Source organism: Mycetomoellerius zeteki, unplaced genomic scaffold (genome assembly GCF_001594055.1).
Source record: "Mycetomoellerius zeteki isolate Tzet28-1 unplaced genomic scaffold, Tzet1.0 scaffold149, whole genome shotgun sequence".
NCBI lineage: Eukaryota > Metazoa > Arthropoda > Insecta > Hymenoptera > Formicidae > Mycetomoellerius > Mycetomoellerius zeteki.
In genome coordinates this window covers 1,017,488-1,045,211 of record NW_017256436.1, presented here as the reverse complement: position 1 = coordinate 1,045,211, position 27,724 = coordinate 1,017,488, and the positions used below count along the sequence as shown (strand labels likewise).

Here is a 27,724-nt window from a genome sequence, read left to right as displayed (position 1 = left end):
CTCTTTCCTTTTCCTTCTTCGTTTCCAGGAAGCGCGACTTAATTAACTTCGCGAAGAATGAACTGTGCGTTATCCCCGTGGTACTCTTAATACATCTTTCGCCGCGTTTTAACTTTATCAGGTATTCGCTCGCGAAAAGTCGCTTTCGTGCGATTTATGTATTCCCCGCCGCGCTTTTCGACTTCCGAGAACGGCGATGTTTCTAATTGGCGCAATTACGATTGCTTGTATTACTTGGTATCGCGCGCCGCATTGCATACCGAAGAACAGGAAATTCGCGATTCACGCCTGCGGTTATTCCTGTCGCGGCGGTTATTCTTAAAAGCGGAATTTTCTCCAGTAAATGAACCGCGCGCGCGCGAAATAATTTGCGCGGCGCGAGACGGGAAATTTGCGGCGTGCGATTTCATTTCGCGAGAGGAATTTGTAATCTTAAAATTTTTGTGCAAATATGTCTTGACGCCACAGACATTTTCTTGTATTTCGTTCTGAGGAAGAAATATGCAGATTTCCATATTACATCAAAGACCGATATTAATATTAAAATATCTCATATAAAAGATTCGACGACCTGAATACTTTTGAACGACATTTCTTGAAAATAAAAATTTTTCAGAAAAGTTCTTAGATTACATTAGCATAGCATGTTATATTACATTACAAAAAATGAAGTCTGAAAATAAAGATAAATTAGCTTGTCGTGGGCTGCATATACATACATATTACACAGGAAATTGGTCATATAGAAGATAATGTAGTTCTAAAAAATTTTTAGAGAATTTTTTTTAAATCAATGTTCGTATTCAGTAGTATTCAGATTATAAAGTGCTTGATTATACTCGGCATATTTAAACACTTCTTCGAAGATAAACATATAGATTTCTCTTGACTTCCTCTTTCCGTTGCCTTTCCGTCTACCTTTCTTAAGGCAGAAAACTTGGTTACAATGAGGATTACGTTCCGCCGACGTGGCCGACATATTTTATACGTTGAACTTTATTATACCTTGTTTGCAGTTTCTCTTGCAAACTATTTTTTTCTATTCTTCGGACTCCTTTCTACAGTTTTACGTGAACAGTGAACTCCATCGAAGAGATTCTTAATGTCTTTTTTTCCATGATTTTGATTCCGCAAGCTAAGGAACGATCTTAAAAAAGGACGAGCGTTCAAAAAATCGTACAACAATAAATTTATTCGAGAATTTATTCTATTTAAAGGATAAGGGGAAGGAAAATGTTGGGGACAGGAAACTAATATCTCTCGCAAAGCAGTGAGCTTTTCTATATTAACTGCGAGCGCAACGGTTTTCTAATAAAGCGCAGTATAATCCCGATACCCCGCAGAGTTAGTCGGCCTATATATTCGTCGCGTATGGCGAAATCAAAGCGTGACATGTAAACCGCCACGCAATACGAGGCATTATCACCTCATATTAATTCTCGAACGAATGGAAAATGTTTCCCCGAGGGGTTGATTCGCCCTTACAAAGCGCGAAAATCCCGCAAATTACAAAGAAAACGCGTTATTCACAGAGTGTTGAATATTGTAATAACTCGTGGCTTCATAATTACATAAAGAATCAGAGAAGTATGAATATGAACGTGCTAATATAAATTAAAAATATAAACAGGATGTAAATATTATTTTTTGTCTTAATGAAAGTTATAATCTTTTGGAAAAAAAAAACACTCTTTCTTTCATGCACGAAATGTTGTAACTTCGGAAAATAAAATTACATGAATATGAAAACTAATAATTATCTGGAAAATAATTCAAAGAAAGAATAATGAGATAGAGATATCGAAAGAGTAATTTCAAGTTTCCGTATGAAATCTCTCTCAGCATTAATTTCAAACTGAATGTTCTTTAGATTTTCAAATTAAAGTTTCATTGAGTTTCACATAAAAAGATTTACTTGGATAGATCTGGACTATCGGTTATCGGTTGTAGAAAGTTGCTATCGTAAAGCAGATGTCTTGCGTGCACGCCAAACTCGGGATAACCTTATCTCGAATAAAGCACGAGCACATACATAATGGTGCGTGTTACGTCGATTCTTTTCGTCGGTGTAGTACAATGCGCAATTCTGAACAAACTTTTACTAATCTCGATTAAACACGCGAGCTATGGCTTCGTGTCATGCGTATCGGTTTTGCTTCTTAACTGTTATGGGTTAGTATTATAAAAATACAGTAGAGAAACGATAAAATTAAAACTTTCTGTAAAAATCACTTCTAAAATATATATAAGATAAAAATTTTTCCAATCGAAATTGCTAATTATTTCACTGTTCTAGCAGCATTAAGTGGCTTCCAACGTAATTAACTAGTGAAATTAATCACAGCAGAAACGGATATTAATTTGCCAAATAATTAGATCCTGTGGATTGAATAAAACCTTTAATTAAATAAATAATTTATTAAAATGAAATTATTGCACTGCATAAGTTCCGTCTGTTTTTTCAAATGTTGATTTGTTTTTAAATAATTCTTTCAAAGCTGCTTTTGTTGGAAACCCATCACTGGTTACATCACCGTTCAGGCTGTTAGTGACAGCATCGTTTCGAGAAAAATGCGTTCTCGCGAAAATGCGAATTAGCCTGCGGTTCTTTATCTTGCGAAGCTCATCTTCACGTTGATGGCAGCGACAATGCAAAAGCGAGCAGGCCATTTTCCCATTCTTTATACAACGCAACAATCGCAGGGGCAATATTCACAGTGCTTGACGATGACACGAGGGATGGTTGAATGCGGTAAAAACACTCAGCTCTGTCTTCTATTCTCTTTCATCCTGTAACACCCTCAGAAAGATTACGCCAACGCGAGATGACTATAAAACGATTGTATTAAAATGCACGTTTACGTTATGAAAGTAGTTTTCCGATTTCAAGTGCAAAACATGCACTGTCGGAAACACTCCTGCAGTTTGAATTCAATGGAGAGATGGTATTTTTTTATATTAATTATTATTAATTTAATAGCATTAACATTGCTGTCAATTGATATTAATTAATTGTAATTTGTATACACTGTTTATGATATCTTTTTTCATGCTAATTAAAATAAATTATAATCGACTTTTTTGAAGTTATTTGAAATTATAATCGACTTTTTTGAAGTTATTTGAAATAATTCTTATTTCTTTTTATTGGGGAAAGTTGCCGAATGCGAACACTTAACCTATTTTTTATTATATTTTCCATTTGGCACTGTTTTATATGCAAATGAATATTAGAAATTGTAGCTTGATATGAAAACAATTAAAAATATAAGATTAATAAAAGAAATCATTAACTAATACCTAATAATTAATTAATACCTAATTTTAATAATTTATTGAAGAAAATTAAATATTTTATAATTATTAAATAACAATAATAAAAAAACAAATGACACAAAAATAAATTTGCTTATATTTATTTTTGCACTTGATATTTATTTTGATATCAATTGTTAGTTTTATTATTGTTAGTTATCAGCCTTATCTTTTGATGGTATGATTTAGGAAACTTGACGAATTTTGTAAAAATATCGATTTAATCTTTACAATGGTTGCAAATATGTATATACAGTAAATGTGAAATATACTCTACAATAAATCTTCTTTTATAAAAATACAAAGATTTATATAATAAAATTGGATGATGGCGTTGTTATCAGCTACATAAGTTGATTAAAAATTAATATCAGATGTACCTGATTTTTTAAAACGCCGCTAACATCCATAAAACAAGATGTAGGCTATTATATTTTTGTCTATATTACTCATTTCTCATATATTTTATATTATTGTTACTAAATATTGCCTATATTAACTAGTAATATAAAATATTGATAAGGTACGATTTAGGCGACACATTCGGCAACTCTCCCCTATATATCATTTGATATTATATTATATATTATATGGTAAAGAATAAAAATTTTACCAAATTAAAATTTTGCCAAAATTATGTTTATTTTAAATTAATTGAGTAATGATATCATTTATATTCCTTTTTAATTCGGCGGAAGATTAATTTCTTAATATTAAATTAATTTTTTTACATTTTGTAACCTAAAATTAATGTTCATATTACTCGAAAGTAATCAATATTTGTGTAAAAAAATAATTTCGAATTATAATTAATGAAACTTACCATTAGAAAGTAACTCGGTGCAAGTGGAACACTTTACATGATAAATTGCTATAAGATCGCTTAAAGCCGCGCGTCAGCATAGCGACAGCGGTTTCAACCGCGACAACGCGGTTCGCGAGCATCCCGAGTGTGCCGTTAAAAGAACAGAGAAGAGAGTCGAGAAAGACGGTGACTCCAATAGAATAACTTAGTAGCCTCGTTTATATCCTTCCGCTCGTACTCGCCGCTCCCGCTTCGTTTGTTCTTGAACGCGACGGGCGATTAATTAACGAGCGCTCGACAAACGATCGAAGTGCCGTGTCGACTACGACAACGACAACGACGACGACGAAAGAGAAGGCGTCGGGAGAGTGTCGTTCAGGCTGTATACCCGGGCATCCGTCCCGCTCCTAATTAAACCGGAGTTGAATCATTACTGCGACTACCGGGAAGTAGTCTAGGCCAGAGGAAAAGAACGAAGGACTTGTCCTCTCTGCGCGGATAGGATAATATTTCTAAGCGCAACTCGCGCAAGATCACTTAAATTCCAAACACTTATAGTTTTATACCTTATCCTATAATTTTAAATCATATCTTTTAAAAATATTCACTCCATACATAAAAGATTTAATTTCTTCATTCAACACCTGTTAAATTCTTAACGGTAGATAATTAAGTCATTTAATAATCTTATGGTATCTTCTAATATTTGTGTGTATATCAATCTATACAATAATTCCTGCAAATCATCGTTAGCGTTTGTCAGCTAATAGTATCTCGTATATTAGCATCATCCCGTCTTTGCGAATCTATCGCTCGCTCATTCGATGCGCCGTGGCAGGTTGGCGAATTATCGGCTCGTTTCTCGATTCGCGTTCCTCCCGCTAAAGTGCTAATTATCGCAATGCAATTGCCGACGATCTATTCATAATCCGCGAGTGCCTAATCTAAGCTCAATTACGCGCCAAGCGGATTATATGCACTCACTTGAAACCGAATTAGACGTAATCTCCTCTCCCTTTCAGCACGATCTCTGACGTTGATCTGCGAATCGTACTTGATGTACCTTACGCTTCTCAAATGCGGCTTAATTAGACGCGCGCAAAAGGCTGCCACGAATCCTGAATTTCGACGCGGCTAGTTTACAGTTTCCGATAGTGCGTGTAAAATCAGGGCACAATTTAATTTGCTGTCATGATTCACAATTAATGCGTAATCAAGCGAGCAATCGAAATCAAGAATAACGTGTTTTTACAAATAAAATAGATAAGACCTTTGTTCGAATTATTGAAATATTTTTATGTAAACATTAACAAATTTTTAGGATCAGTAAGTATCTGATTTCTTTCAGTAAATTATACGATATTTTTAGTAAATATGTTTTTATAAAAGTAAATTACGTTGAAAATCGTGTCTTTGATTCGAACAACATTAGCGCTTAAAACATCAGTTAATCAAAATTCCTCATAATGTAATGAAGAAAATTGTAATTCTTTAGGTATAGTCTTCTCTAAGATTTAGAGTTCGACCGCTTGGCGACCCGACCCGGTGTGGATTCGTCGTTCTAATTAATCTGTGCTCCATTTATAAAGCTGTAACACCGAATGGAGACCAAGTTTGAAAGTGGCCGCCATTGCGAAGTTACGGGGGCGAGACGGCGCGAGCGGGTGGTTGGTATATTAAAGGGTGCCCGATCATTCGTCACGGGGGGGAGGACGATCGTTTATAAGCCGAACAGGTTCATGATTCTCCTTGCTGCTCTCATATTTCGTCGTGAAATTGAATCTTCCGGTGGACCTAAGACATTTTTACTTTTTTCTTAATTATTGATAAATTAAAAAAAAACATAAGCTTATAGATGACGAACGAGAAATAAGATAGCAAAATATAATGAGGATTAATTAAAAGTAATATTTGAGTTATAATCAAAGTGTATGCGTGATAATAAGGAATAGAGTAATATTTTTCGGATAGGTAAAAATGTATTTGATCTACTACTCTACCATAATAAAAATTTATAAATAAACTAATGAATTTTTATTAAATGAAAATTATTAACTTAATGAAACTTTTTGTAAGTTGGTCATGCAGTACTTTGAAAATTGCTTGTTGGGATATATGTCTAAAAGTTGGTGGTTATATGAAACGTCCTATGTACCGTTAAAAGAAAATGTAAATCTTCAAATCTTTGGGAATTGCTCAGAATCTCTGAGGAAATCGAAAAGATTATGCGTTCTCACGTCGAGTAACATTTCCACCGAACCTTTCTCTCATTGCTATTTCCGAAGGCTGTGATATATTTCGATTCTTCGAAATTCACACACACAACGCTAGGAAATCATCAAAGAAAGACCAAGATGTCGAAAAGAAGAGACTCCCGGAAATATACGGAGTCGCCGCGAGGAACAACGGTCGTAAAATTCGATGAGGAAGAGGATATCGGTATCGTAGGTGGTCATAACGACGGCGATGGTGCATTGATTACAGGACGGTCTGCGAGTTAACAGCATAGGATTTCTCGATAGGAGAAGTACAGAGAGGAGGCGGTTAAGGCTCCTTGTTGTGCGATCAGTCAAGCATATCGAATGGAAAAAAAAGGAGAAAACACTGTTACCGCGAATGATATTCCAGTGAAACGAGAAATATATCACCGCGGGACGAAAGTGGGAGTAGAATACGATAGAGATACCGGATGATTCGTGAATATTGTATAACGTCTAGAACTGATTCTTTACCGAATTCTAAAATGGAAGATCCAAAAATGTCGAAATATAACTTTTTAATCATTTATAAACAACAAAAAGTAAAAATATTTTCCTGAATTGGACTTTCAGAATGCAAATGAATATCAAGTTCCTGTTTATTCGACTTCGAGGAATAAATTTTTAATGGAAATCTTAATTAAGGAACTATAATTACACTGCTGGATATAAAAGAGAGCAATGATAACTCAATCTCTTTAAATAACATTTAGTTACTAGTTTCAAAGTAATCATAGACGTACGTCCATATTAATGTATACACTTAGCAAATAATAAAAGTCAAATTTAATAATTTTCTTAAATTAAATTGTTAAATTCCGTTCTTTGTTAAATTCGTTCTTTGTTAAATTAATATAATATTTAGCAGCCACACAGCAACCAGTAGAAATGATTAAAAATATTCAAATTGTATATAATTTGATATTATAAATTTAACAATTAATGTATACAATACGTGATACATATATTAGCACTCTTCGAACGTTTAAATATGCATTTCTTTTGTGAAGACAAAAATGAGATTGAGTTAAACTACAATAAAGCTCCATGCACACTAATTAATTTGCTCGTTACGATGCAGAATAGACTATAAACGATTGGATTTTTCTGAAATCGGGAATAGAGATAGAGACCGGCGTTAAACGAATTCTAAGAAGAACGAAACTAGAAGGGAGCGTGAGCGAGAAAACGTTTGTAATGCTAATTACCATATATGGCTTTTCTTATAACGCTCGGGTACCGCTTTCATGGCCTAGTTAAACTGACGATCTCACATTGTGTTCTTCATCCCCGCGTGATCTGCGAGCGTATCTTCGCAACCGGTATCATGCAACTCACTCAATAGTCTTTCTCTCTTTTGCTCTCTCTTTCTCTTTCTCTCTGGCGGTATTATGCACTCCCACGGTAGATTAAAGTTCGAGAGTACAGTAGAAGATTCATATTCGTGTATTTCGTATATTTGTGGTTCGTTATTTACATTTTGTTTTTCATATTCGCGGTTCCTGTACCTCTTTCGCTCGCGGAGGGACGGCACATAATTTACATTTTTCAAGGATATGGATTTAAAACGAGTCAGAAATAAGCTTTTCAATCGTTGATTGCCACTTGCGAGTTAAATTGCGCTCTATTGTATTAACGCAACATGTAGACTTACGTCCTCGTTATTATTATATTGATTATGATTATTATTGTGATTATTATTATGTTGTTTATTATGCCTAAAATTTATACTTGATGTAAATTGTTGTGCGTTAGCTATATAAGTGTTTTCCATTCGCTTTTTCTCTTCTTTTTTTCTCTACTGGTTGTACGATATTTATTATATTTGAGAACTACGATTCATAAGTTTTACCATCAAAAGATAAGCTGCAACGACACGAAGACAATAAAAGGACTAAACTCTATTATATATATATATATATATATATATATATATAGGAGTAACGTGAATGGAATGGAATCAAGTCATCTTTACGGGCGCACTCCGGCGTATCGATCGCAGATTCTGGTAACCGTCTACGAGATCAGAGCCGAGATTACTTTCATCGTTTTATGCCCGTTACGTGCCATGTCGATGGCTGGCCGCGTTCTCTCTGCTCGGGGAAAACTTTCCTTCCGTGAGGAAAGGACCTTTCGTCCTTCCTGTAACTGGCCAATCAGCGCTCACGGACGTACTATTGGCGACAATAAAAGACTAAGATGGTAGCCCCAATGTGGATGACTCATCTTTTAAGCTCAGAATGGAGAGAACTGCGCTGAGCCACGCGTTTTCCTTACGTGCTTCAATAACCGTCACTAATTACAGCTCCGTTAATTCATTCAAGCAATAGATGAACTCTGGACTATTAAAGATATCGATGAAATTTAGTTTACTTCCATTTAATTAACTGTTTCAGAGGACAGTATCGATAAAAGTAACTCGCATTCAATTGCGGTTAATCTTGAATATTAATTTCAGTGGAAACCATTAAGCACATGTATGTCGGTTTTTTTGTAAATAAGATGTATGATAATAACTTATACATTACTCACGCATATACTTCCAACTGGACGAACGCGTAATCGCATTTGTTTAGTTATGCGGTGCGATATGCTACGTCTATTACGGAGCATAACGTATGCGGTTGTGATGGTGCATACTAATTATTTAGATAAGCGCGAATCCGAGCGCTCATTTAGAAACACCGGAATCGGCGGCTATACGGCTCGTCGGTGCTTTTTTTGCGGTTTTTTTCGCGAGGATGCGATTTGCATACGTTACTCGCATCCTCCTGTGGCGCACTTTTTGCTTCTCTCTTTCCGAATAATTCGAAACACATTACGCAATCGAGTGTACCTTTTCCAAGGGCGAACGTTATAGCACGATATAATGTGTGTAATGAATAGCTAAATTTGTTAGAGAAAATTTACAACTTTTTGATTAAATAAAGATGTGTCGTATAATTAAGTTTGACTGTTTGAAATCTGTATGCTCAAATTGAGAAAGTTTTAATGAAATAAGGATGTATAAATAAAATCGTTACGTCACGTTAACAACCTCTACAATTTTAAATTGTATGTGATAACGTTTGTAAAGATTTTTAAATATTTTGTCAATAGTATTGCCCTATATTTTATATAAAAAGAAATTAAAAATCATAAGTAAAACCATTTATGGAAAAATTTACAAATGTAATATATAACATAAAATAGCTCTTTTACATTGGTATAATAGAAATATTAATCTAATTATTAACATCAAAATGCGCTTGATAAAATAAATTATATCACACTTTGATCCATAATTTGTAAATGAATAGCTGAATTTAAATTTTAAAGGGCCTTTGATACTTTATATATTTGTGATTAATAAAGCGGCCAATAGTAATTATGGTGCAACGCGCACGATTACACTTTTGAACCGCGATTTACGTCAGTATAGTTGCATTTAGCGGGATTTGAGGTTCGCGCGGTGTTATTCATTCCACGCGCGAGTTTTTCCCGTTTTACGAGCTAAAACTGGCAAAGAATTCCTGGAAATTATTATCCGGATGCACACGGTAGACAAGTCGGCCGGCGTAAGATAATGAGGTAATAAGGAAATGAAACGAATGTTGTTCGATGGAAAAGAAGGGAAAGATAGAAAGAAAGTAGAGAACCATTCATACGTCCAGGTGATCGTTTATTTTATATCTTATACGTGTCGATAAATTGAAGTACGCCTATTAAATCTCCCGTTAGAGAATACCTCGTTTATCCGAAACCCGCCTCGCTTCAGTGTAATTTATAGGAACGTTTTTGTACTCTTTGTAACAAATATCGCGAAAAATCGTGTCAATAATTATTTTCAAATTTTAAATAATTACAATAGCGAGATGAAATAATTGGAAAATATTTGTTACATGCTATCATGTAGAAATCCTCTCGATTTATACACGATTGAAAATGAAACTATAGAAGTTTTGAAAAAAAGCATGAAAAATTGAGATAAAAGAATTTTAGATTTTTAACACAAAAATAATCGCTGGAACGTTATTTCATTCAGAAACGAAGGCTTCACCCGTTTTTAGAGGCATTTTATTTTAACATTCGATATTACAAATTTTGTGTATGAAAGCTCATCTAAAAATAAATGAATAGCTGCGTAAATGCGTCTCAAATAAAAAAGGATATTGTCTTTACTCTCACGAAAAGCGAGTGTTGTTCTAAACAGACAGAAAAAGGAACGTGTACTCAAAAATCTGTTAACGGTGATTAATAAAGTAATAATACGACGTGTCGCGTCTCGTCTCATCTCGTCTTGTCTTGTTCCGCGAAGTTCTCCACGAAATTGTCAGTCAGCCGGGAACGCAAATCGTGTCTCTCGCAGCGTGAAACTGTTTGTGCCGCAAGTTTCCATTTAAGTTCTACGACAGGGAACTCACCTTCCCTAGCACGGAATTCCGCAAAATTGAATTTACACGGAATAATGAAGTAACAGTTCGCGTTTCGCGAGCGATGTGCAAATACATTTATTCGTCCACCGTTCCTCGTTCGTTCGACCATCTCTTTATTCGTTTTAGCCACACTCCCGACAGCAAACCTGTCTCGCATAAAAATTGTCCGTCGCCATCCCCGCGCTGTCTTCGGATTTGTTTTGTTCCCAAGTTTTTGGAGCTTTCGACTTGTTCAAGTCGCGCCAACGATCCCATTTTTTGTCCAAGCAATTGTCACTGCTACACTCGTCATACGACGAATCGCGATTCTGCATACAATAAAAATTGTGAACATTTGCAAAATGTGATTCAGTCATTCGTTTTAAGAATTTGAGAAAATAGTATGATAATAATAGTAGATAAAAGAAATATCAACAATATTTCATTTTACGTGTCTTTCGCAAAAAGCAAAACAAAACAAAAATTGATCACAAATTACATGAATTTTATTATTTTTATACTAATAAATATATAATTATTATGCATAATAATTATTGTTAATATTTTGTAATAATTATTTCAAAAATAATAATTAATTGGATCTCAATGACGCATGCACTTCTCACGATAAATAAACGAAAAATTATATAATTATTTTTTTCATAAATTTTGGATTGTTTCTTTTTCAATGAATTTTTCGTGAAAAAATACTAAGTAAAAAATATTTATTATTTATAAAATTATTTATAAAATATATGATGTATGTACATTTATTGATCATTTTTAAATAAATTGAGGCGTACTATTTTTAACACGATTTCAACAAAAGCTACAACTTTAAGAGATCTATTGTCATGGGGAGTGTCGCGTATCAAATTTCCGCCGCGTGAAAATCGACCTCGTCCGAAAAGCCCTGAAAATATTTTCCGACAACGATGGTGGGCTACCTTATATAGAATATCGCGATAATGACGACTCACCGTGACCTGGTTTGCACAAAAGACGTATCCGTGCGATAACTTCGATTGCGACCGGCAGCAACGAGATCCGCCTTCTTTTACTTCTTCTCTTCGCCGAGGACGCTCCTCCAAGACCCTGAGAGTTCTCGTGGCCTCGTCATCCATGGAAAGTGTTTTCTTTGTCATATGAGAAACGTCGTTGATGTTAGCACGCTATCTGTATATCGCCTTTCAACCGATAGACGGATAAGTATCGATTTTTTTATTCCCCTCTACAACGACGTAATGATGCGTAACGAACGTACATGAGACTAATGAATGAAGCATGCAAAGCATATGTAGCGCATCAATTTCTCTTAAAGCATTAATTTTAGAGAAGGATGTTTTTTGAGTTAAAGATTAATGAAATATTTTAAAGATAAATATATTAAAGTAATTATATCTCAGTTTATGAAAATAGTAGATGTAATCTCCCAATTATAACAAAATTATTATAGCTAGCAGAAATGCTATTTCAAAAACGTTCAGATATTATTAAAATTAATTTACTGTAAAGCGATGCTGTTAAAAAATTTATCTGATAAATTATTTCCATGTTTTTTAATGAAAATATATCGTCAATACTGATATTTCGAAATTACAGTCGGTATCCTAAGGTTAACTGGTAAATAGTGTATACATATTGGAATCAATCTGTTGATGCGATTAGCGTAACAATGTGATGCCGCTCACCTGGCAATATCTCGATTGTATTCTCGAGTCGCACTCAGCCTGAAGATGACACAGTCGTGAATTTGCAAAATTGTTCAATTTCCCTCGACTATACGTGTATTTGGGTGAACAAGCAACCAGCTTGCTCTCTGCTCGCGTACGAATCCCATAATCGTGACCGCAACACGGGCATAGCGTGCGCACACTTTTGTCCCGTCTCATCAGTAACGGTATGAAGCAGAAGGGCCAACATCTGCAAGGAGAAGAGTATCAATGCTACGCTCGTCCTAGTTTTCCGTTAATAAAAATAATAAAAAATAATGAGGGATTTTGCAAGCAAAATTGTGTAGGATATAGAATTGTAAACTTTATGAAATTAAAGTTGGAAATAAGCGTATATTTCTTTCCCTTTTGTTGGAAAATTTAAAACTTAACATATTGCAATTTATTCTTATTACGATTTTAATATTGTTTTGTATTGTGTACTTTTCTAGATTCTCGTCCTAAAAAATAGATCAAGATAAAGTGGTAAGCCGTAATAAATATATCAACAAATATATACTTTAAAATAATCAACGGACAATATCACAAGCGTCATGTTTTTTCATCATATCTATTAATTAACAAACAATCACAAATGAATGCCTTATTTCTTCCATTATATCAATTAACAGATTAATTATACTTACGTATAATTAATAAAAGTTCAGAAATAATAGATATAATTATAAAAGATAATAAATAAAAGATTATGTTTAAATACATGTGGGGAAAAAACCATGTAAATGCATCGTAAAGGAGATTATTTCCTGATGAAGCTTATATCATGTTGCACTTCGCTAATCAGATTTAATGAAGTGAATATGTTTCATTTTGAAATACGGTATTACATGCTTATCGGCAGTCACTCTTCGTGATTTATGAGAGCGAGTAATTTCGCGATTTCCGTCGCGAAATTATGAATTCAATTCGTTGAAAACGAACCCGCGACCAGGATTAAATTTAACGAAAGGGATTTAATGATTACGATTCACGACAATTCGCGCTTTAACCGTTTTGCGCTATGGCCGCGCGTTGGTTTTTTGAAAAACCTGTACATTACATGGGAGAGACTATTCAGAGAATCCGCAGGTGCACCTCGCTAATTAGCGTCGTTTTTACCGCCGCTAATAAGCGATTATCGAAAACTTGTTTTACTGATATTGCTTTATCGGTGCGAATTTACTCGAAATATGCGAACGAAATCCCTCTTTTTTTCTCCATTGCTTCTATTTGTTTAATATTAAATTATCGATTTGGCATAACGCTTTTATGGCGTTGGATAAATAAATATGAATATTATTTTACATACGCATGCGTTGCGATTGATATCAAAGTTATGCCATCATCAACCAGCAATTTGCATTATTTTTTTATCACATAAGGTGCGATTGTGGCACATTTTTTCGCTGCTTTTTATTAACATAGTCAATTATAAGAATTTTTAATGACTAACCCCATTAAGCAAAATGCAGCCAGACGAGAACTCGTCAATTTTTGTTGTTTTAGTATTATCGGCATCTTTTTCACTCCACATGCAGGACAACGAATTGATTCGTCGTGATATTTCCATGTTTCAACTGTAAAAATATATAAGTATTAGAGATTAAGAGCTATGACACAAAAAAATATGTAGTAAAACAAACAGTAATAACGTAAACATGCTGTGTAGCAAATCCAAAATGACGATTTGCTATTATTACTTATTGCTTAAGTCTTACTATTTAAAGTTCTTTTTGTGTCATAGCCTTAAACATAGCTCTCTATACAGTTAGAAAATTTGTGTTAAAAACACGTATTACAATTAACATGTATTTTATTTATTTATTTTTAAATTTATATTTTAAAATCCATTATTTTTATGTTATTTGTTCACTTACAAATTGTGTTGTTTTGATACTACAAAATGTTGAATATTAATTTAAATTTAAATGTTTAAATAACAGAGTCATATTATGTAAAATTAACACTCGTATATTTTAAAAATTCAACAAAATTTTAACGAGGATTTTAGTGGACCAGTTTTAACGGAAATATAAAATGTTTTTTACGGTATTTATTCAAATATTATATATTATTTATGTTATATTCTATAACTATTCTATAAACTTTCCTTCCGGTTTTGTAATAATAATCGTAAAAGTTTTAATTAATTTAGGATTGACAGAAGCGAAAAAGAAGAAGAATATAAAACTCCTTTTTTGCTTTTTATCTTGATTATGTTTGTATATTCTGTAATTTTTAATTTATTTAAAATTAATAAAGGCTGTTGACTTTGTGCAGACCTTTTGTGGAGAAGACATTGTTCGGTCGTTTCGGCGCATGAGTTTTACCATCGGGTGCTTTCAGTGTCGGAATCCACGGGAACAACATGCCACTTTGCGACGGCCCGCTCCGCTTACATTCCGCCCTTTGTGATTTACAAAAGCGCGCTGCTTTCTAGAAGCATAAATTCATTGCGCGCGCGATAAACATAAACCGGCCGGATACAAGCGCGCATTTCGCAGCGAGAACGCACACTCGGGACGTAGCACATTAATGAACAGAATTTACCAACGCATTTCTAATTACTGTTTTAAACGCGAGGCGCTCAATCGCGTTGTTTGCGGTAAACCGATTCGGACTGCCGCTATAGCCGGTGATTACAACAAAATCCGCGGTTTAATTACGGGCGTAATAAGTCATTATGGAAATCGCCCGAGAACTGATGATCTCGCGCGTAACTGCATATATTGAAACAACAATGTATCGTACAGGTCGTGTGCCAATTTGCGACTTTTTTCTTCACCGAAATTATAAAATAAATTATAAATTCAGCATTATTCAGAATGGATTCTAATCGGAATTATTTAATTTTGCTCTAGAAGACATAATAAAGATTTGGGAAATAATTGAACAATTTCAGATCGAAATTCATTTTGAATAATTTCATAATACTGATGTCTTTTCCAACACTCATGTCTTTTATTTTTTTCAACGATTCAATATATATTTTATCACTATTTCAATTTGATTATTCAATGTCCACTAATGGATAATTTCTTTAACAAAATTAATGTTATATGTAATTGTAAATTTACGAAATAATATTTAATTATTTGTTTTCGGGAAATATTATATACATTAGCGTAGTACAAACGAACCTTTAGTTTGTCGACGTATCTTTATTTTCTTGTAAATAAATTTGCTACATTGAAAAGTTTAGTCTTGTAAATTAATTTCTCATTTTCGAAATACATTCATTAGCAGAAACGTATAAATTTCAGTTGGATGGTAGTCCATTTGTTATTTAAAATATCAAGAGGATCTTAATTGTTTATGTAGATTATGTAAAACAAAACAATATATTAATAAAGTACTTTATTAAAACGTAAAATAATAAAACGTGGCGCGTTAATTAAGCTCTCTCTTTCGCGATGAACATAATTGTCGTTGACGATCGATATCGAAATATTAGTATCGAAACGAGCGTAACGTTGAAAACACTTTATTCGGAAAAAGCACAATGACGTTGGTTATCGTCGATATGTCAATAATTCACGAATGCTCTTTATTAATTTTCCAGCGATTCTTCTCTCGTGGCTCGCACACGAAAGCTCGCGGGTATGGGTAACGCAAGTTCTGCCGCTTTCGAATTCTCGACGTCAGCGGGCTTGCAGGGCGTCAGCTTCGCGTTTTTGTACTCGAAGTTGCCGTAAACGTGGCCGCATAATGGACAGATCATACGAACCCTCTTCGCGCGCTTCATCATTAACGGAATAAAGCAAAACGGCCAACATCTGTTGCGAATCGCCATGCGGTGAGAATCTGATAACACGATTGTGCGCGAATTACGAGCATAAGGCCGTTTATATAGAAATTACAGTTTACTTAAAAGAACATAATAACATAGTAGTTAAAAATAGAAGAAGACATTCTTAAAAGATAGAAAATATTTATCTTGAAGCACTGAGGAGCTTACGTTCAATTTTAATTGAATTTAGATTTTCAATTTTAATTTCTCGGATCAAACTCTAGAATAAAAATTCTCAAAATGACATAGGAAATCAGTTGGATATCGAGAGCTGTGGAGTTTTAAATTTCGTCTGGCCGACCATCGTGAAAAGGTCAGCAAAAAGCTATCTCTCGTTAAAAGTAACGAAGGTCGCCACAGAAGAAACGATATTATATATATATATATATGAGGCAAAAAGTTTTATCAGATAAACACGAGAGTTCTATAGGAGTTTATGTAGTCGTATTCAAAAGAAGTGTGATAAATCATTAGAGATAAAAAGTAGCAGGACGACTTCCTATCTGTCAGTAATATTACGCGATATATTTATCAGCTCTAGAATTAAGCGTACGATTCATTAAACGAATTGATTATTTAATAACATTGTAAAAACAAGTGTGTTTACTTTAACACATTTTATTGTAGTCACTTTTTACACGAAAAGTGTGTTACACTCTATACGTTTCTTGCAAATCTACACACCTACAGACGTGTAAAAAGTGACTACAATAAAATGTGTTAAAGCAATATACTTGTAACATACTTGTTTTTACAATGAAATTAAATAAAAAATTTTTCATATAACTTTTCATTATAAATTATAAAATCGTTTGAATGTCTTTCAATATATAATAATTTATTTTAATTTTTTTTCAAAATTCTTTCTCTGTTAATTTCAATTAAATTAATTGATCTGCACATACCCGAAAAGGCAAAGAGCTTCGATATGTGAAGTCGTCAGTTTGTCGCCACGTGTATGAAGCGTTGGCACAGTTTCCTTCTGGCATTGGGGACAAACTTTCCTCTCGCCGTGCAATTTCCACGTGTCCACTGTAAATAGCGAAAACGAGTGTTAAGCCTTTAATAGATGCCGTTGTAATCCTGTATTATCGATCAGGTTACTTTGACATCCGTTTAACGCTTTCACATCGACCACAATCGGAACCACAAACTATCGTCGCGTTGGATAGACCGTAGACGACAAAACATTCTTCTAAGGACCGGTTTTACCGACATCGCTCAGCTTTAATCATATTTCAACCGTTTTTCTAAATACTGGATGTCTGTACATATTATATAAAGGAAAAGAGAAGATTCGGTTAATCGTGATTAGAAATTCCAACCGACGTCAGTGTGACCGGACCTATGTGAAGATTTTAATAACAATTTGCAATCTCTATTAACATTATAAGAAACTTTAGATTCTATAATTATTTATATAGTGTAGGCATTTTCTAAAGCAGTTCTTTTCTAAATATTAAATTAAATTAATAATAAGAACAAAAAGTGATATATATGTTTCTAATAATATTTGAGAATTAAATATTGCATTAATTTCTGCTTAATCTCGTATGTTTTGCTCCGTAATTGTCCGAATGCTTCCTTGTTAATCAATAATTCTTTTTGTATTGGCCTACTTCAGATATGGTGAACGACCACATAAATTCAAGACGGAAATAACCATGGTGACTCGCGCCAAACTTGAAACTTTAGCGTTTATCGTATCTGAATTAGGATATATCGCGAAAGCTCTCTCTGCTGCCGTGCGGCACGTAAGGTTTAATCGCATCGGTATCTACCACGAGTAGCGTAAACTTTCTTCGATTCGTTCTTCTTGCCGCTCCTATCGACTGGCGTGACCGGAGACGAAATCCGATTCGACGATATCCTTAAATCCCCGTTCTTCTGAAAAAAGTTAAGAGGAAATAAGGGAAATACAATCGTCGCCGACTGTTTCGTGTACATTACGTGATTTTATTTGTACACAAAAACGTGTGGAATTTATGAAAAGTTTTCTTTAAAAGTAGTTGCAGATAATTATTGTTATTTCTTTAAATTAATTTGATCTTGTGATTAAAAAAATTGTGGATGATACTACATGATTAAGCGATGTAAGTCAAGTAATTAAAATTATGACAGGTTATCTTTTATCAAGATAAACTCGTCGTTTGAGCCTAATCTGTTGCAAAATACACAAACTCTTAAATATGAAAATCGGAAAAAAATGGAAATAATTCTCAATAAATAATCAATTAATTAAAATAAATTATAGGTACACTGAAAAAAAGATTGGCTGCTGCAGCAAATTACATGGTAAAATATGGCATAGCATTTTTAATTGGCTGCAGCAGCCTATTTTTGGTTGCGTTAGCCTATCTGCAATGTCAGTATAGGATTTCGATAGACTAACACAACTAAAAATTGACTGCTGCAACCAATTAAAAATGCTATGCCATATTTTATCATCTAATTTGCTGCAGCAGCCAATCTTTTTTTTCAGTGTAGCTATAAAATTTGAAATTTTCTGTTGTACATTACAAAGACTGCGTTTATCACATACACGAATTTTCGGTATTCGTACTTATTGCAAGTTTATTTCGAGGATTACGAGAAGTCACTCTTATCCCTTTTAGAAACTTTATATGTTCTTGACCCAAGAGACTCATGGGTTGAAGGATCGACTTGTGGGATGGATAAGAAGAAGGTCAAAGGTTGAACGCGAGACGATAAGGCCACCACAAACATGAACGTGCAGTCTTCGCCTTTTTTTACCCGTAATTTCCGTACGATCCTCTCATCTATCAAGTTATCTGTCCCATCTATCAAGATATCTAATTTCTCGATTAACACCCCCAGAACCGAAAAATGTGAAAATTTGAGAACCAAAATTGACCGAAATTTATGATATAGATTCTTATTTACTGTCAAAAACAGATATTACTTCAAATATGAGATATTAAAAGAGCAAATTTAAATATGAAAAATATAAAATTATAAAAGGACATAACTTTTAATAAAATAAGCAATATATGTATATATAAAAGACTAATAATATTTTTAAATAACATTTTTCACGTTTGATATATGTTGACAAAATTGTATCAACATTTTCAGACATTTTTATTGATATATTTTACGTTTATCTTGATATGGAGGAATTGAAAAATAATCTTGGAAAAAACGAACGTTTATACCTGATTGTTTAAACATTTGCCAGCGATCGGGATAATATTTACGGATATGCGTGAGAAGTCTATACGTGTCTCTTTCCTCGATGTTTACTTGCTTGTCACATACTTGGCACCAGGTCGCTATATACGACTATGTATGTTAAAAATAGACGCTTGGTTAGGACGGACATGAACTAAATATTATAATAATACGTTCTGGTAATTATGAGATAGCTTTATTTTAGTTACTTTATTTTAACTGTAATTTAATTTTATAATTTTGATGAAACATTTTTCATTTGTAGTAAATTGAGAATTATTCATCTCGTTGCGGTAATTTGATAACTAACCTAATTAACCAGTATTAACTTTCCTAGAATAAAAAAAATGATATATGAAGACTGAACCGACCTTCTCCTCTATCATGTTCTCGAGAGCGTGTATTTTCGGCTTCCTATGAATCCATCGAACAGACTCAAACTTTCTGACTATGATTGATGTACAGTTACATTGACAAACTGAAGGTTCGCGTGTGGTAGCGGATCGATAACAGCGAATCGAAGTTGTTTCTCGAAAGCGACTCCATTGTATGCATGAAATTGCTTCAACTTTTAATTTGAATCCCGCTTGTAAATATTTAAGCTACATTCCAAAACGTTCCTCTCCGAGGAAAATTTTACTCGAAATATATAATATACGTAACGTATACTATAAATATCGAGTAAAATTTTCTTCAAAGAGGACATTACGTGATGTAATTTTAATATACAAAATAAGGAAATTAGAATGATATAAATATACAAATAAGGAAGGTAGAATTGATATAAATATAGAAAGAGAGAGAGAGACTGCGGATAATAGACAAATTTATTTGTACTGAATTAATTAACAAATTATAATAGATTAGAATTATAATAAATGAAAATACCTGAACTATTAGAAATACAAACAGAAAGATACATTTTTGGGAGTTAATTTTTTCTTGTTATAATTAATTTTTTGTACATAAAAACACGTACATACTGAATAAAATTATAGATATTATCGTAATAAATAGTCTTACGAATCACATCACACGTTACACTACTCGTGCAGTAAAGTCCTTCTCGTTACCCGGATATTTTCGTAGCGTGAAGCAGAACACCCTGAGCCCTGTGAGGACTTTGTCACGTTTTACAAGTTTCTCACCGGCGCGGAAGTACTTCGCGAAGGAAGCAATCCACGAGGTGTCGCCGGCGAGGTACGAACTAGAGGAAAAAGGAGCTTTTCCTGAATGCGCTATGAGAGGTTGAGTCAAAAGTTTTCGCAAGCGGGAACAAAGGTTCGGTGCAAAAGCTCGTCACGGACGACGGTCTTGCACGATCTCGCTTCCGTTTCGCTTGTCCGCAGAAGGAAACTACTAGCGGTCGGGGCGGTCGGGCGCTTACTTCCTTCGACTCTTCGTATATATACTCTATTGAATCATAGATAACGCCACGTATAACTGTATGAGATTTCCCGCGGTATTTCCTCGATCGGACGTAGAAATTCTTCCTTTCTTTTTTGTCGGCTTCCGTAATGTATCCTTAACTTCACGAGAAGGCGAAATGAATTTCCGCCATTTGCTCAAAGATGAGTTTAAGGGGATAAGAATAAGCCGCTTCGTGATAAGTATTTAATATCGTGAGAAGAGGGGATATATGTACGGCCATAAACTCATTTTTTCCTAAACAAAATCTGTTATATAAAATCGATAAACTAGAATCCTATATCGGTCGAAGACCGATAGATAGATTAGACTACAAGTGTGGTATATATGTCAAGTACATATATAGCATATTTAGTGATTCAAGATTGAATTATTTAAGCATTTTTAAGATCTAGCTTCAATCGATATAAGGTTTCTAGTCTATCGATTGTATTCTCACATGTACGGTCTAAAAATGAGATTATTATTATTATACAAAGATCCCGAATCGTTGAGTTTTACACGTTTTAGAGATAAATCGAATAGAAGTATAAAGTAAAAATATTTGAAGATAAAATTTATTAATGTTTCCCATATTTTGATGGCTAAAATAATTAATTGCATTAAATATAATGCATATATAGTCTTCCGTTGTTTAGAATATAAAAACGGTCTTACTATCTTTTCTCTTTTTTCTTAATATTTCTTGAATGTCTCAGCTAGTCTTTTGATTTTAGTATTATTTGACGTCGAATTTGTACTGTATTTGTATTATGTCGTGACTTGGCATTATGAGAAAGCAGCATTATCCTCTTTCCGAGATATAGAACATTCCGATTATTCATCCCTCAACCACAGAGACTGACGTCGTTGTTCTCCATAGCGACGTATTGATATAATGTCTTAAATATAATGCTACAGTATTATATTTAACTGTATCCGCTTTTCAATATCGAATGGACTACTATTAGTTGTTGAAAATTAACAACGATCCGATACAAAAGGCCATAATTGAATTAGTGGTCGGGAACACGGTCTCTCTCATTCCGGTAGTGGGTCAGGAAATCAGGTCAGGTGGAGGAAGAAGAAGTGGCAGGCGGACGTGGATGGAGTGTACCAGATGGTGGTAGAGAAACTCCTCGCCAGTACCGTTAACCGCGTCTGTACCGTCGGCCGTTTCTTTATGCGGGCAGACGTGGGCATAAGGAGACACCAAACCCGCACGCCATGTGGGTGAGGGACGCCCACGTAGATGATCATAAACAAAAGCTTCGTCGCGTAAAAATCTCAGCCATCGCACGGAAAAACCGCGCGGCTTAGGCGGTCTCTAATTGAAAGATATAATAGAGGGAATGATATAGACCTAACGCGTTCATGATGGCTCTCAATCGATACAATGAAGAGCTAACTATAGCCACTGTCCGGATATATTACAATACGCTTATGCATCGCTTGGTGAAAGGATTTTCTTTTGATCATATCATTACTTAATCAATTTAGAGTGGATATTTTTAGCGACAAAATCAGTAGATTTATGATCGCAGTTTTTCAATTTTTAATAATAAATATTTTTCAAACTCTCCTGCAACGAACATTAAAATTTTGAATGAAGAATATAAGGATTTTCAATTTTTTAAATTGAGTTCAATTTTTTGAGTCTTATTTTTATTTAATTCTCAACATTTTATAATGCTGTTTTTTTCGTATACTGTTCGTTAGATAAATTTTGCTTTCTTGTACAGGTTTGTAGTGCAAAATTTTTTATCCAGCACGTTAATAACATCCTATACTCCTTAGACATTTATGGTCTTATCAGATATGACGTTATCATAATATCGTCTATATGTTTAATCGCGTTGTTGAATAAAGACGACCACTCACACCGGGCCGGGCCCGATGTATGATGCTTTCTCGATGCAAATCGTGAGAAAATATGTTTACGTATGCCGCCCAGAGCGTCATTGTCGACTGGAAATGTCGTGCGTGGGGTTGCGACCTGAGATCGTGACCCGATCTGAAAGAAGCTCCGCCGAGCTGAACATAATATTTTTACATAATTCGCTATTTTTGCATATATGTTCGCTACATCGAGAAGGATCAGAGAATCTTGATGCGTCGATTTACGTTAAGCTCGAGCTCGTATATCACTGAGTCTCCATTTAACGGTAATGCGATTCTTATGGGAAGATCTGTTACACTATAGGATTTTCTAAATTCTATATTAATATATAGATCTTTTATTTAAAAAATATGCACGAAGATATTAATTTACATTTAGCAACAGATAATTAATTTAATAGGAAAAATAATATTTATTTATTGTATACATGTTGTTAAAAGGAATTTGAAAAATATATAAATGGGATAAATCTATCTACATTATAGAGAGAGAGAGAGAGAGAGAGAGAGAGAGAGAGAGATAAATTATAAATTAGATAAATTATATTTCAGCGTCGCTTTTATTCTTATAATTTATGCATTATTAGATAAGTTGTAATAAGAAGAATTTATTTATATATATATATAAATTTATGTTTTTATATTTAAGTTATACATAACTTTTATACGTATGTAATGAAGCATCTCATAAAAATGATTTATTTTTATGAGATGCGGAATTTGATGTCGAGATTTTTAAAACGAGTAAATAACGACATGAATACTTTGTTTCTTGCCATATCGGCATCTTTGTATCTATCCCTTCACGCCACTTCGATAGCTCGACAAAGGAAAATTTATCGTAATTAGTCTCTCCCGCCCAGCCTCGACGAAACGAAAAGAAATATCCCGCGCCTTACTCCCAATAAACATCGTCGATAAAGTGCCGATAATCTCGAGTCAATTACTTGCAGGAGATACTTTGCTTCATTTACAATGAATCACGTGTTATACACACCCTTTATACTCTGCCATGTGGTCTCGAGATCCGGCGGATGCATTTCGCAGGCGGATATATGGGCTGTACCGCGATAGTGTCAAGTTACCACGAGAGGAGAGAAAGAGATATATGTGTATGTTATATGTATACACACACACACACACACACACACACACGACGTTCAAGTTTAAAAAAAAAAAATGTTCTATAAAGTTACAATCTTATTATTACGATACGTCAAATTTAATGCTTTGTAGAAATTGTTATAGGTATATTTCATATATTATTAATAAAAACTTGATTAATGCAGAGTAAAGCTGTGTTTACAAGACAATAATAATTTACAAAATTCGAATTGAATTAAACATAATTTTATAGATATTGATATTACAAATCTAAATTTCCATAATGTAAATTTCATTAATCAGATAAAAAGTATTACTACATTTCTCTCGTTAGTGAGAAACGAGTTTTGTGTCGCGATGCATTCTCAAGGCACTCTCGCAATCCGCTCTTGGTCGCTCTGAAAAAAAAAATCAGGATAATTACAGCCCCACGTTTAACAATAAGATAGAGGCAGGCAGCAGCGTGGTCTGACCAAAGCCTTCATGAATTAGCGTACACGATTGTGCTGCACGCAAAAAGCGGTTGCACATCCAGTTGTGGATGTAATTGCGGTGGCGTGCACGACCGCGCACACGGTGTTTTGCCGAGTTTAGATAATTGTGGTAACTGGAGATTAACGTGTTCTCAGCTTACAATCTTTTTCTTCTTCCCTCCCTAAGTGAAGGAATTAAAGATAGGTGACGCCTTGTATTAGAACAACTTAATACATTGGTCAGTTATCAGCCATTTATCAGAAACCTTTCGAGTAACATATAATTCAAGTTTTTCACAGAATGCAATAAAGTTCTTTTCTATCTGTCAGTTTATGCTCGAAATCCCCAGTATTTTATTATCGCAACTCAACTACGTTGTCGACGTGAGATGGCTTATCTTGTCGGCTTACCAATGATAGATATTATTATCGCTTATCGCGTCGGTAGAAGCGGACGTTTAAGCCAGGGTGACACCATTAGGACCACCCTGTGCCTTCTTATCGCACGAACGCCAGCAACTTTGTCGTTCTCGTCGTTTACACGTGCCGTCATCGTTGAGACCCAAACTCGAGCTCAAAATTATCAATATACTTGAGGCATAAAATTAACATAACGCTTTTAAAGAAAATATTATACACAATATTGTTATGCATAATTTTCTTAACAAATACTGACAATGAGTGACCATAAACGTCACTCATTGTCAAAAATAAATATGATAATCGTCATACTATAATTATTCAATAATATTGTATTGACAATTATAAAGATAATAACGCAAATGATTAATAAAATAACAATTAACATGATGGTATTAATGTTTCGGTGTGATACTTTAAGAACGACACATTTGGATATGACATACCCAACTCAATTCGATTGCTTATAACTTTTATAAAAATGAATAAATTGTAAAGAATTTTTCTTCAAACGCGCAAGACATTAAACAACATAACGGTATCAAGCAAATGTATATATTTAATAAAAAAGTTTTAAGCATTAGAAAAAGAAGACCGGATGTGTCATCCATGTGGAAATAGCAGCGAAGTTAAAAATATTGCATTGATAATGGATATCATGCGCGAAAGTAAGGTTTTTCGGGTTTACCTTATATAAAGAAACGCGTATAAATGAGAAAAATGGTGCGTTTTAACATGCATAAAAATGTAGCGTCTAGCTTAAGAAGAACGCTCGGAGCGAGTTGCTGCTCGTTGGAAGATAAAGCATCGTGGAAGACGATACGCGAAACAGGCGCGAGAAATATTACGGTACCGAGAGCGTGCACGCGCCGCGTCGTATATCTATAATAATCATTCCCCATTCAAGGCGAACGTTTCATTCGCGTGGATGCGGCACGCTCGCGTCGCAAATTGCGATAGAGGATGCACGTGGTTGCGACGACGGCGGCGGCGGCGGCGACAACGACTCCCATAATCAACGCTCGCTCTCGCGCTCGCGCAACGACATACTTTCCGACTTTCTTCTTCGTTTCTTCTTATCCGATCTCTCTCGGTGGGGTGCTGCCCAGTACTCGCAACGTCGCTGTAACTAACAACGAGCCAACGAGGCTGGGTCGTGTATCATCTCGCCGCGTTAAAGCTGCCAGAACGCGTGTGCGCGCACGCTTGGAAACGGATAGCAGAGCGTGTTGCAGCAGCGGCACATTGTAGGCGACACAATTGCATTTTTCCGCGGTGTAATTTACCAGGAGATGCGCGGTATTATTAGTCTTCCAAAGCGAAAGCGATTTTGCTTGGCGTTTTACCGTTCAGTAAAGAATGCATGATAAAGTAAAACGGAGTAAAATCTATTTATCTTATTTCAAGTATGTATATGGTACTATTATTTTTGCTCCTATTTTGAGCAAAAAAAATTAAATGTTAAAATTATTGAGTTTATTATTGTTATTATTAGAGTTTGATAATTATTATATGTACTTTCAAAATACATGAATTAATTAATATTAATGTAATTTCAAAATATATAAACTATTATATATATTTATATAGAGTTTATATAAAATATGTATTTATTTTTATTTTATCATTTTATTCATTTTGTTTTACATCAAGATTTTCTTCCGTAATTTTTCAATTTTCTTAAGATAGATTTCTAACAATGTAACAAAAATTGAATGTTCCACACATCAATTGATTCTGCGATTCTATCAAATATTGCGATTCTGACAAATATTGGTCAAATTCCTCCGCTTGATATCGAGAAAAATTTGATACAAACTGCAGAAGTTCATACGAGCAGAAGATGCGGAATCAATTCGTTGTAAAGGATAGAAAAGAAAGAGAACCTGAATACAGTCGAAAATCGACTATCACAAGATCAAACTGAACGAACGGATCGAAACTTTTCAAGACTTATCAACTATCGCTGTTGGAATAAGATTTCGACTCGTCTCTTTTACGGTATGCGGGGATTTTATGACTGGGATGGCTCTCGCGTTACGGCTTGAAGAAGCTCTTGAGTCTTCTGTTGAGTTTTACGTATCGTCCTGACTTATTCTTTTTATTGCTCTTTCGCTATTTCGGAGGGACTTCAGGATTTTGGACGAACATTTTCCGGGTAGTTCCCGCCTTTTTTTCGAACTTGTCGTTGCTCTAGAAGAATGCGCGAAAAAAAAATCACATGAAGTTATATCTCGCAAGTTATATAACCAAGAATCTCCATCATTTCGAGATCGACATACGCCATGTAAAAAACCTAAAACCTTCACTTTTTTCTTTACGATATTGACGGTTGAATTTATAGATTTATGTATATTTCTGAAGATAGAATTTTAGACGGAAAAATGGAAGTTACGTTTCTTAAAGTTAATAATGAAAAAAATTTTTTATGTACTTTTAATAATTTGTATTTTTACAATATTCTTATTTTTTACCATATCAGAGAAACAGATAATATCTGTATAATAAATACTTATATATGAATTTATACTTACTTTGATATATTATATTTTATTTTATTCAATTGATTATGTTCAAGCTGGATGATTATTGTTAAAACTTATCTGAGATTATAATAAACAATGAAACAAACTTTCGTCCTCTATCAGGCTATTGACAGTGTTAATAAAGATAAATCATTCTGCATGGAATTACAGCTAGGAAGAAGTGAGCACGATTCTGAAATTAAAATTAACAAAATATATATTATATATAATATATGAAATTACAATTTTTTATGTAACTTTGCTGATATTGATCATCAAAATGAGTATTAAAAGATATTCTCAAAATCGTTCTTTTTTCCTTTATTGAATAATAAGTATACTATGCATTATACACCTGATATTTATACTTCAAATATATAATATTATTTTTGATTGTGTTATATATAATAACTGTAGATATATTAATAAT

The 27,724-nt window shown here is 34.0% G+C and overlaps 2 protein-coding genes across 4 annotated transcripts in view; one reads left to right on the top strand and one right to left on the bottom strand.

The window, feature by feature from the left end:
• The window catches only part of twin (CCR4-NOT transcription complex subunit 6-like twin), a 526,944-nt gene that overhangs the window by 360,082 nt on the left and 139,138 nt on the right, over positions 1-27,724 (top strand). The gene's annotated exons all lie outside the window — the stretch shown is intronic.
• On the bottom strand, positions 10,538-18,125 carry LOC108720305 (uncharacterized). The gene is made up of 7 exons (XM_018444226.1): positions 18,056-18,125; positions 17,180-17,306; positions 14,767-14,920; positions 13,938-14,061; positions 12,464-12,695; positions 11,753-11,908; positions 10,538-11,101 (listed from the first exon to the last, which is right to left on the bottom strand). Exons 2-7 carry the CDS (start codon positions 17,261-17,263, stop codon positions 10,916-10,918), a joined length of 936 nt encoding a protein of 311 aa, XP_018299728.1. The 5' UTR covers positions 17,264-17,306; positions 18,056-18,125; the 3' UTR covers positions 10,538-10,915.